Source organism: Scyliorhinus torazame, chromosome 16 (assembly GCF_047496885.1).
Source record: "Scyliorhinus torazame isolate Kashiwa2021f chromosome 16, sScyTor2.1, whole genome shotgun sequence".
Lineage (NCBI taxonomy): Eukaryota > Metazoa > Chordata > Chondrichthyes > Carcharhiniformes > Scyliorhinidae > Scyliorhinus > Scyliorhinus torazame.
In genome coordinates, this window is record NC_092722.1 from 22,951,331 (window position 1) to 22,964,342 (window position 13,012).

General features: G+C 46.6%; 1 protein-coding gene across 5 annotated transcripts in view; it reads right to left on the reverse strand.

The window, feature by feature from the left end:
- Positions 1–13,012, reverse strand: part of camta1a (calmodulin binding transcription activator 1a) — an 840,747-nt gene that overhangs the window by 549,937 nt on the left and 277,798 nt on the right. For all 5 annotated transcript variants that reach the window (XM_072478070.1, XM_072478068.1, XM_072478069.1 and 2 more), the window contains exon 2: positions 4,261–4,332. In XM_072478070.1, the coding sequence (XP_072334171.1) occupies positions 4,261–4,332 (72 nt within the window). The remainder of the gene's footprint in view (positions 1–4,260; positions 4,333–13,012) is intronic.

Consider the following 13,012-nt stretch of genomic DNA (forward strand, 5'->3'; position numbering starts at 1 on the left):
ACTCCGCACAGTCTGGTGGGCAAAATCACCATGGTCTCATTCCGTTGTGGCCAAGTGGGAATCCAACTGAAATCTATTGCTTTCCACAGGAAATCTGCTGTCGGTTAAAATCCATCCCCTCCCATTACTCTCTACCAGCACCTGTGTCAGATGATGCCTTGCTTAAGAGTAATTAAGTTAGTTACTATCCAGTAGATTTTCATGAATGGCAAAGTGAATACTGGAACCTGACCTTCCCCTCTCACTTCCCCAACCTTCTCTTCCCGTGAGCTTATTTCGATTTCCTCATCAGGGACTGACAACATTGCCCCAAAACGCTTCATAGCGCAATGTTATCTTCGTGGAAACATTTTCAGCATGTTCTGCCACCTCTATCATTACCTTCAGCAGGATGCAGGAGAAACTTGCTGTCTCCCACATCTCGCCCATAGCTAGACTTCCCTGCGCTACAGATCTCTCTATCTCGAACCGATTCCCACCGCCAAAGTTGGTTTTAGGGTGAATGGTCCCTCTTTGGTTCTGCTGACCTTGAGTGCGCCATTCCTCCTCCCTACACCCTCGCTGCACTGGATTCAAGACTTGTTTCTTCCCATGGATCAACTGACCTTTGTCCATGCATATTCAAATGCCTGCTTGCTCGCGAGATTACAATTGATGGCTGGCAAGTTGTGTGACCTCTTCCTGTTATATTACGAGATAGCAATATGTCGTTACTCTTTTGCTTACTTCCAGAATGGTCTGATGGTTGTAGTTCAGTAAATCTATCAGTCTTCAAATTAAGCAAATAACATTTTTTGAATAACGAATATTAATACCTATGAGTTTGTTCACTCTTCTACAACTATAGCTGATGATTAGGTAAATAAGAAGCAGAGTAAATATGTTTAACTACACGTGCCAATTAAGCTATATCTCGAACACTCTGCTCACTCGTCACTCCTGATACGAAGAGGCGGGAATCTCCTCTGAGTGCAGTTTATATCCATGAATCTGGTGCTGCCATCTAGAGGTTGTCTAACACTATAATACCGATGTTAACCCCTTACATACCAGTAGATACACAAATCACTCACTTCCCACTCCCAACACTTCAGAACTGGGGTCAACTGCAGCAGTTTTCATTATTCCTCTGACTAAGTACAGGCCAACTCGCTGAGCCAAACCAGTAATCTCAGCTGTGTGGCTCCGTGCAGGGCAGTCACCCATGGGGCCAACAGATAATAATAATAATCTTTATCATTGTCACAAGTGGGCTTACATTAACACTGCAGTGACGTGACTGTGAAAATCCAGGTGAGCTTTCTCAGCCCGCTTTAATGCAGAATCTGGCAAAGTAAGTACCAGCTCCTTGGACATGGCCTGTTCTTCGACGTTGTGCTGAAACACAATTTGAATTTAAATGATGGAAAATCAATCTTTTGTCTTTTTTCCCTTCCCTTGTTGCTGCTTTAATACAATTATACCGTCGTCCAGCATGGATGGAGGCCATTTGACCCGTCGAGTCTACACTTGCTCTTTCGAAGAGCAATCCGGTTAATCTCACTCCTTCGCTCTTTCCCCATCGCCCTGGAATTCTTCGCTCCTTCAAACATTAATCCAATTCCCCTTAATGAATCTGTTTCCACCACCCTCTGACAGGCGGTGCACTATAAATCTTAATCACTCATTGTGTAAAAAGCTTTTCTCCTCATGCCACCTCGGGTTCTTTTGCCAATCATCTTAAGCCTCTGCAGTAAGTCCAGCAAAATCAAGCAATTATCATCGTTATCCTGATGATGGCTTCTCCCTTCCCTGTTAAATATCTCTCTGAGCCTGACTGCTTTATTTGCATTTATTCTTATTGTTAGGCCATTTGCTTTGCTGCATTATTTATTTCCTTTGTTTGTCTGCAGTTTGTATTATTTTATTGCTGCTGCAGTCTCGGTTGCCTTCATTATTGATTGTGTCTGTCCTGATGGTGCCAAAAGGGTCTCATTATAAACTAGCTGCTTTCATCTTAATTGATCCAGCATGTAGAGATATTTGAAATGTATAGAACATGCCAACGTGGCAGAGGAACCTCAGAGCGCCCTGAATAAAGGAAAACCCCTTTATTCTCGAATAAAGCTTAAAGGTCTGCTGAGATGGAACAGCTAGTGGCTGACATGGACTGCGCCTGGTGCACTGCTTCCGCAACAGATCAAATGTCGGGCAGGGAAGGGATGAAATCCCCTAGGCTCACTCATTCACCCCCCATAAATCAACTTATATACATGCCCCCTATTTACATTGAGGTCAAGCTCTCTGGAGCATTCTGAACTCCGCCAATATGTAGAGGAAAGTGCCACTGGAACATAGAACATAGAACATAGAAAATACAGCACAGAACAGGCCCTTCGGCCCACGATGTTGTGCCGAACCTTTGTCTTAGATTAATCATAGATTATCATTGAATTTACAGTGCAGAAGGAGGCCATTCGGCCCTTTGAGTCTGCACCAGCTCTTGGAAAGAGCACCCTACCCAAACTCAACACCTCCACCCAACACCAAGGGCAATTTGGACATTAAGGGCAATTTATCATTGGCCAATTCACCTAACCCGCACATCTTTGGACTGTGGGAGGAAACCGGAGCACCCGGAGGAAACCCACGCAGACACAGGGAGGACGTGCAGACTCCGCACAGACAATGATCCAAGCCGGAATTGAACCTGGGACCATGGATCTGTGAAGCAATTGTGCTATCCACAATGCTACCGTGCTGCCCTTAAGAACAAATAAATCTACACTATATCATTTTCCCGTAATCCATGTACCTATCCAACAGCTGCTTGAAGGTCCCTAATGTTTCCGACTCAACTACTTCCACAGGCAGTGCATTCCATGCCCCCACTACTCTCTGGGTAAAGAACCTACCTCTGATATCCCTCCTATATCTTCCACCTTTCAGCTTAAATTTATGTCCCCTTGTAATGGTGTGTTCCACCTGGGGAAAAAGTCTCTGACTGTCTACTCTATCTATTCCCCTGATCAGCTTATAAACCTCTATCAAGTCGCCCCTCATCCTTCTCCGCTCTAATGAGAAAAGGCCTAGCACCCTCAACCTTTCCTCATAAGACCTACTCTCCATTCCAGGCAACATCCTGGTAAATCTTCTTTGCACCTTTTCCAGAGCTTCCACATCCTTCCTAAAATGAGGCGACCAGAACTGTACACAGTACTCCAAATGTGGCCTTACCAAAGTTTTGTACAGCTGCATCATCACCTCACGGCTCTTAAATTCAATCCCTCTGTTAATGAACGCGAGCACACCATAGGCCTTCTTCACAGCTCTATCCACTTGAGTGGCAACTTTCAAAGATGTATGAACATAGACCCCAAGGTCTCTCTGCTCCTCCACAATGCCAAGAACTCTACCGTTAACCCTGTATTCCGCATTCATATTTGTCCTTCCAAAATGGACAACCTCACACTTTTCAGGGTTAAACTCCATCTGCCACTTCTCAGCCCAGCTCTGCATCCTATCTATGTCTCTTTGCAGCCGACAACAGCCCTCCTTACTATCCACAACTCCACCAATCTTCGTATCGTCTGCAAATTTACTGACCCACCCTTCAACTCCCTCATCCAAGTCATTAATGAAATAGGGATGGGGGGGAAGTGGAAAGGAGGGCAGAAGAGTGGAAACTAGGGGAAGGCAGAGGAGGGGCGCAGTGGATAGACGAGGGGAGGGAAAGGCGGAGAAGAGGAGACGGCAGGACAGGAGAGGACGAAAGGAGAAGAGAGGAGGGAAGCAGGGATGGAGGAGGAGAAGGGAGAGAAGGGGAGTTGACAGGAGGGGTGCTGAGTCATGGGGAGGGGAGTAGATTAGGGATGAACAGATGAAGGGAGAGGTGGGGAATATGTAGGGGAGAGGAGGGGAGTAGAGGAGAAGGAAGGTAAGAAGGATTGGAGTGCAGATGTTTGGCATTGATCTCCCAGAGGAAAACGTGTTGTCTTCTGTGCTCCTAACCCAAAAGAAGAGGAGATCAAAACTCAGGTTTGACAGGCAACTGAACTAACATACCTTCACTGGGCAGAAGACACCGGTCTGTGGCTAATCCACTAGGTATAACAGCCAATTGCAAAACAGCCCTTTGACGAACTCTGACACAGGGAGGAAACATGACAGTGGAAGCAGTAGAAGGTGACCATTGCATTGAAAACTATATTGTAATGCTGTCCAAATCAGTCTTTGCATCAGTTATCATTGCTTTACAAACAATACAAAGTTATCTCTTACCTGAAGAAGCCAATAGCACCTCCGGTGGAAAGTGGGGATAATAGAAGAATGGACATAACAGCCATAAAGACACTGTGAAGACAAAAAAAGGAAATGATTGAGCTTTCTTCCTGTTGGGTTCAGTGCTGTGCTGTTATTTATATATTTTTAGGTACTTCTCTCCTTTGTTCCTGGCCTGAATTTTACTCAGTCCCGGTTCCACAGGAACTCTCCTGCCTGTACCACTGTGATGAGAGTGACTATTCTTAATGGGGATAATTCCGTGATGGTTCCCTTCCAACTGGGAATAAAGCCTGGAATATCATTGCTCTATCTCTGATGCCTGTCCCCTGGACTGGGTGCATGGGATTGTGGAAATTCCCCTTATATGTGAGACTCGAACTCCTGTGTAAACTAAGATTACAGGCAAATTGACCTAATCCAACATGCGTATTTACTAATAAGAGTCACTGAATAGTGATTGGGCATGGAATCGCCATCCTATATATCTTTCCTTTCTTTGCTCAGGGTAATGGTGATACTGAAGAGACTCCCCAGTTCATGCACCAGCAAGAATACAGGCAGGTGACCTCCAGAACCTTGCGAGGAAATAGCAAAGCAAGAGAGTGAAGTGAAGGAGCTCAGTGGTTCAGAGGGCAAGAGGCCATGTCTTATCTGACACACAGAGTCCTCACATCACAGGCGGAATTCTCCGTTCCTGAGGCTAAGTGCCGGCGCGAACGGAGAATGCGTGGGACTTCCATGACGGGAAAAGCGCCGCCAACCCCCTCACCGATTCCGGTACCGGTGAGGGGCTAGCACCGGCGCTGCGTGACACGCCTGTGGATCGCTGTGTCACAGGCCGCGCATGCGCAGGGCTGACGGCCTGCACCGGTCGCGCAGGCAAACACAGCACGGCTGACCTGCCAACCCCGACCCCACAGTCCACCTCCTGACCACCCCCCCACCAGTCCCCCCAGCCCTAGCTGAAGACCCCTGGCCAATGGCACGGATCCCGGATGAGTGTGGCGGCTCTGGACACTGTCCGCAGCCTGCAAGCCATGTTCCGGACCGCTGGGACCACACGTGGCCCGCGCCATCAGGAATGCGGCCCATCGGGGGCGGAGCATCGTAGGTGGGCCGGCTGATGACGTGCCAACAGCATTGCGACTGAGCACGGCGTGCGTCCCAATGATGCCTATTTGGAGAGGGCGAAGAACCATGGACCGACGTCAAACCAATGCCTGCCCAGGATCCGGCATCGGAAGCTATTCTCCGCCCGATCGCTGTCGGGCTACGGCTCACTCTCCACAAAAATACACCTACTTTTAACACAGCTATCAATATTGATTCAGTCAGATACAAATTAGATGGATTTCTTTCAGAAAATAATGGGCGGGATTCTCCCGTTTCCCAGCCATGTGTTACTTGCCGGCAAACCGTTCACTGGCGGCGCAATTCTCTAGTCACTCTACTTATCACGCGATTTCCCATTAGACACCCCATGCCTCCGGGAAACCCGTGGGCGAGGGTGCACTGCCGGGGGGGAAAACATAATCCCAAATGGCAAGAGAATACCGGCCAATATTCCGGAATATTTTGGAAGGTGCCATACAGTAAGTGCAACACGCTTGGGAGGAATAGGTGGCTTTGGATCTATGATTTCCAAAGCTCTCCAGCTCTGGGGATTTTCCTCTCCTCATGGCTGGGCCGGTTGTAGACTGATAGCTGGAGGCTGATTGCTGTGATTAGTCAACAACTCCATAATCATTGGACCATGCAGCGAGCAAGATGACACAAGGTGAACCAGGTGGACCAGAGTCTTTATTCGTCCAGCAATCCCTACGATGTCACTTGGCAAAAGCTGGTACATTTTTCCGAGAACGTAACAGACCTCCCCAGCATGGTAGGCATCAAACTTATGCCATTTTTATATTCAGGTGCAACAATCACTCATGTTAACAACAAATGCACCAGGATCTCAAAAATTGAGACACAAATTATTCCAGTTCGCAAGAAAGGAAATTGGTTTAGTTTTAAATCTCCAGGAACAACTTTGAAACACGGGCTGGGATTTCTCTGTCACCAGGGGCTATTCCTGGATGACTAAGGCAAGTAGGTTCAACAAGTGGTTAAAGAGTTAATTTCTCTGAATTCCTCGCTGCCCTCCTGCTGTGACCTTGTCTGTTCTTCGATCAGTTGAGCTTTGATAATCTATCAGGTTTATGGTCAACTTTATTCCGTGTAATTCAGGCGAGGGGGCAGGAGAGTAGGCTGAAGGGGTTGCCGTTCAGGCTAGTGGGGGAGAGTTTCTGATATTTGGAGGTTCAGGTGGCACGGGACTGGGGCAAGTTGCATAAGCTCAACCTGTCCCGACTGGTGGAACGAGTGAGGGAAGAGGTCCGGAGGTGGGATGCGCTCCTGCTGTCTTTGGCAGGGAGGGTGCAGACTGTTAAGGTGACGATTCTCCCGCGGTTCTTGTTTGTTTTTCAGTGTCTCCCCATCTTTATCCCACGGTCCTTCTTTAAGAGGCTGAATAAAATTATTCTGGGATTTGTATGGGCGGGGAAGTCCCCGCAGGTAAAGAGGGTGATGCTCGAAAGGAACAGAGAAGAAGGGGGGCTGGCGTTGCCGAACTTCAGCAACTATTACTGGGCGGCCAACATAGCGATGATAAGGAAATGGATGGTGGGTGCGGAGTTGGTTTGGGAGCGGATGGAGGCTGCTTCGTGCAGGGGCACTAGCTTAGCAGCCCTGGTCACGGCGCCTCTGCCGCTTCCGCCGGCACGGTACTCCACCAGCCCGATAGTGGTGGCGGTTCTTCGGATCTGGGGCCAGTGGAGGAGGCATGTAGGGGAGGTAAGAGCATCGGTGTGGACCCCAGTCTGCAGCAACCACCGATTTGCCTCGGGGAACATGGACGGGGGTATCGACTGTGGAGGAGGGCGGGGATTGTGAGGATGGGGGATCTGTTCCTGGAAGGGAGCTTTCCGAGCATGAGAGCGCTGGAGGAGAAGTTTGGGCTGGCGAGAGGGAACGACCTTAGATACTTACAGGTGCGGGATTTTGTACGCAGACTGGTGCCGTCCTTCCCACGTCTCCCACCGAAGGGGAGGCAGGACAGGGTAGCTTTTAGGGGAGAGATGGGAGAGGGGAGAGTCTCAGACGTCTACAAGGAACTAACGGGAACTGAGGATACGCAGACCGAAGACCTGAAGCTTAAGTGGGAAGAGGAGCTCGGGGGGGAGATGGAGGACGGTGTCTGGGCAGAAGCCCTGAGCAGAGTAAACACAACCGCAACATGCGCCAGGCTCAGCCTGATCCAGTTTAAGGTCGTGCACCGGGCCCACATGACGGTGGCCCGGATGAGCAGATTCTTCCGGCTGGAGGACAAGTGTGCTAGATGTGCCGGAGGGCCGGCTAACCATGTACACATGTTCTGGTCGTGCCCTAAACTCAGGGGGTATTGGCAGGGATTCGCAGATGTCATGTCCCGGGTATTGAAAACCGGGGTGGTAATGAGCCCGGAGGTGGCAATCTTTGGGGTTTCGGAGGACCCGGGAGTCCAGGAAGAGAGAGAGGCCGACGTTCTGGCCTTTGCTTCCCTGGTAGCCCGGCAACAAATACTGTTAGCATGGAGGGACTCAAAGCCCCCGAGGGCTGAGATATGGCTATCGGACATGGCGAGCTTTCTTGGCCTAGAGAAAGTCAAGTTCGTCTTGAGAGGTTCACTACTAGGGTTCGCCCGAAGGTGGCGGCCATTTATTGACTTCTTTGCAGAGGAGTAAGCGTCAGCAGGGGGGGGAGGGGGCGGTTAGGGTATAGTAGAGTAGAGTAGGGAGATATTGAGGCAGGTCCTTGCGTGAACAGAGCCGTGGTTTTTGTACTGTACAATGTCACTTTTCCTATATGCCGAAAATACCTCAATAAAATTGTTTGTTAAAAAAAAGAAAACTTTAGTCCGTGTATTACCAAAGTTATTGAATTCAATTTCACAATTAGCAATGGTGGGATCTGAACTCCAAAACCATCACAGAGAATTTACAGCACAAAAACAGGCCATTCTGCCCAACAGATCGCTGCCAGTGTGTAGGCCCCACACAAACGTCTTCCTGCCTTAATTTTTTCTGACACTATCAACATATTTCTCACCTATCAGCGTGTCCTCAGGATTATTAGTCTGGTCACATAACCCCTGTGCTATCACACCCACATGATGAATGACTATGTGGGTGAGATACAAGAAAGTGGCTGCCAAGTGTGAATCTGTTTCCCATCATAGGTCAGCAAGCTAGCAATGAGAAAGTTGCACACTTGCAAAGAAATTAAATAAAAACTTTATCTCATGATTGTGTTGCCCCGTTTAAATCCAGGACACAACGGAAGCTATAATTCACTCTGAATGCTTTGAAGTGTGATACCTTATAGTTTAGGTACTGTCAGTGTCAAAATAGGCAGATGATTACTGCCCGCTGTACCATATCAGTGGACATCTTTCATGGCTGTCAGTGTCTAACCTGTCTGTGTCTAACACCATGTATCAGTCAGGTCACTCTGGGGCCTATGTCAAAGCACACGCTGACGTCCATATTCGTTCAGAAATAAATATGTTGCACAGAAATGAGACCAGATACCCATGGTTGTGCCTTAAACATTTTACGATTTTGTGAGTGTTTCACTGTGTACACATATATGGCCTTCTAAAATAATGCAAGATCTCCAGACGTTAGCCTTGCCAACTCCGTTTTTGGCTCCAAATCCTGTTCTACCCCCATCTGCCTTTGAACTATAATAATGGCAGCCACAGTTAGAACTGTGTGATGAGAGTATCTAACCTCCGCCCCTTGACATTCAATGGCATTACCATCGCTGAATCCCCCACAATCAACATCCGGGAGGTTACCATTGGTCAGAAACTGAAATGGACTAGTCACATTAATACCGTGGCTACCAGGGCAGGTCAAACGCTAGGAATCCTACGACGAATAACTCACCTCCTGACGCGCCCCCCCCTCCCACCCGCCCCCCAAAGCCTGTCCACTATCTACAAGGCACAATTCAGGAGTGTATTGGAATACTCTCCGCTTGCCTGAATGAGTGCAGCTCCAACAACAGTCAATAAGGTCAACACCATCCAGGACAAAGCAGCCCGCCGGATTGCTGCCCCTTCCACAAACATTCAAACCAATCACCACCGACGAACAGTGGCAGCCGTGTGTACCATCTACAAGATGCACTGCTGTAACTCACCAAGGTTCCGTACACAACACCTTCCAAACCCACGACCACTACCATCTAGAAGGCCAAGAGCAGCAGGTACCTGGGAACGTCACCACTTGGAGGTCACTCACCATTCTGACTTGGAAATATATCGCCGTTCCTTCATTGTTGCTGGGTCAAAATCTGTAATTCCCTCCCTAACAGAAGAGTGGTGTATCTACCCCTCAAGAATTCCACATTGTGATTGGTGTGGATGGGAATTCCACATTGTTATTGATGTTGATGGGAATTCCACATTGTTATTGGTGTTTATGGGAAGAATCCCACATTGTTATTGGTGTTGATGGGAATTCCACATTGTTATTGGTGTTGATAGGAATCCCACATTGTTATTGGTGTGGATGGGAATTCCACATTGTTATTGATGTTGATGGGAATTCCACATTGTTATTGGTGTTGATGGGAATCCCACATTGTTATTGGTGTTGATGGGAAGAATCCCACATTGTTATTGGTGTTGATGGGAATCCAACATTGTTATTGGTGTGGATGGGAATCCCACATTGTTATTGGTGTTGATGGGAATTCCACATTGTTATTGGTGTTGATGGGAATCCCACATTGTTATTGGTGTTGATGGGAAGAATCCCACATTGTTATTGGTGTTGATGGGAATCCCACACTGTTATTGATGTTGATGGGAATTCCACATTGTTATTGGTGTTGATGGGAATCCCACATTGTTATTGGTGTTGATGGGAATCCCACATTGTTATTGGTGTTGATGGGAATCCCACATTGTTATTGCTGTTGATGGGAATCCCACATTGTTATTGGTGTTGATGGGAATCCAACATTGTTATTGGTGTGGATGGGAATCCCACATTGTTATTGGTGTTGATGGGAATCCCACATTGTTATTGGTGTTGATGGGAATCCCACACTGTTATTGATGTTGATGGGAATCCCACATTGTTATTGGTGTTGATGGGAATCCCACATTGTTATTGGTGTTTATGGGAATCCCACATTGTTATTGGTGTTGATGGGAATCCCACATTGTTATTGGTGTGGATGGGAATCCCACATTGTTATTGGTGTTGATGGGAATCCCACATTGTTATTGGTGTTGATGGGAATCCCACACTGTTATTGATGTTGATGGGAATCCCACATTGTTATTGGTGTTGATGGGAATCCCACATTGTTATTGGTGTTGATGGGAAGAATCCCACATTGTTATTGGTGTTGATGGGAATCCCACATTGTTATTGGTGTTGATGGGAAGAATCCCACATTGTTATTGGTGTTGATCGGAATCCCACATTGATATTGGTGTGGATGGGAATTCCACATTGTTATTGGTGTTGATGGGAATCCCACACTGTTATTGGTGTTGATGGGAATCCCACATTGTTATTGGTGTGGATGGGAATCCCACATTGTTATTGGTGTTGATGGGAATCCCACATTGATATTGGTGTGGATGGGAATCCCACATTGTTATTGGTGTGGATGGGAATCCCACATTGTTATTGGTGTTGATGGGAATCCCACATTGATATTGGTGTTGATGGGAATCCCACATTGTTATTGGTGTTGATGGGAATTCCACATTGATATTGGTGTGGATGGGAATTCCACATTGTTATTGGTGTTGATGGGAATCCCACACTGTTATTGGTGTTGATGGGAATTCCACATTGTTATTGGTGTTGATGGGAATCCCACATTGTTATTGGTGTTGATGGGAATCCCACACTGTTATTGGTGTTGATGGGAATCCCACATTGATATTGGTGTGGATGGGAATCCCACATTGTTATTGGTGTTTATGGGAATCCCACATTGTTATTGCTGTTGATCGGAATCCCACATTGTTATTGGTGTTGATGGGAATTCCACATTGTTATTGGTGTTGATGGGAATTCCACATTGTTATTGGTGTTTATGGGAATCCCACATTGTTATTGGTGTTGATGGGAATCCCACATTGATATTGGTGTGGATGGGAATCCCACATTGTTATTGCTGTTGATGGGAATCCCACACTGTTATTGGTGTTGATGGGAATTCCACATTGTTATTGGTGTGGATGGGAATTCCACATTGTTATTGGTGTTGATGGGAATCCCACATTGTTATTGCTGTTGATCGGAATCCCACATTGTTATTGGTGTTGATGGGAATTCCACACTGTTATTGGTGTGGATGGGAATCCCACATTGTTATTGGTGTTGATGGGAATCCCACACTGTTATTGGTGTTGATGGGAATCCCACATTGATATTGGTGTGGATGGGAATCCCACATTGTTATTGGTGTTTATGGGAATCCCACATTGTTATTGCTGTTGATCGGAATCCCACATTGTTATTGGTGTTGATGGGAATTCCACATTGTTATTGGTGTTGATGGGAATTCCACATTGTTATTGGTGTTTATGGGAATCCCACATTGTTATTGGTGTTGATGGGAATCCCACATTGATATTGGTGTGGATGGGAATCCCACATTGTTATTGCTGTTGATGGGAATCCCACACTGTTATTGGTGTTGATGGGAATTCCACATTGTTATTGGTGTGGATGGGAATTCCACATTGTTATTGGTGTTGATGGGAATCCCACATTGTTATTGCTGTTGATCGGAATCCCACATTGTTATTGGTGTTGATGGGAATTCCACACTGTTATTGGTGTGGATGGGAATTCCACATTGTTATTGGTGTGGATGGGAATTCCACACTGTTATTGGTGTGGATGGGAATCCCACATTGTTATTGGTGTTGATGGGAATTCCACATTGTTATTGGTGTTTATGGGAATCCCACATTGTTATTGGTGTTGATGGGAATTCCACATTGTTATTGGTGTGGATGGGAATTCCACATTGTTATTGGTGTTGATGGGAATCCCACATTGTTATTGGTGTTGATGGGAATCCCACATTGATATTGGTGTTGATGGGAATCCCACATTGTTATTGCTGTTGATCGGAATCCCACATTGTTATTGGTGTTGATGGGAATCCCACATTGATATTGGTGTGGATGGGAATCCCACATTGTTATTGGTGTTGATGGGAATTCCACATTGTTATTGGTGTTGATGGGAATCCCACACTGTTATTGGTGTTGATGGGAATCCCACATTGTTATTGGTGTTTATGGGAATCCCACATTGTTATTGGTGTTGATGGGAATCCCACATTGTCATTGGTGTTGATGGGAATCCCACACTGTTATTGGTGTTGATGGGAATCCCACATTGTTATTGGTGTTGATGGGAATCCCACATTGTTATTGGTGTTGATGGGAATTCCACATTGTTATTGGTGTTGATGGGAATCCCACACTGTTATTGGTGTTGATGGGAATCCCACACTGTTATTGGTGTTGATGGGAATCCCACATTGTTATTGGTGTTTATGGGAATCCCACATTGTTATTGGTGTTGATGGGAATCCCACACTGTTATTGGTGTTGATGGGAATCCCACATTGTTATTGGTGTTGATGGGAATCCCACATTGTTATTGGTGTTGATGGGAAT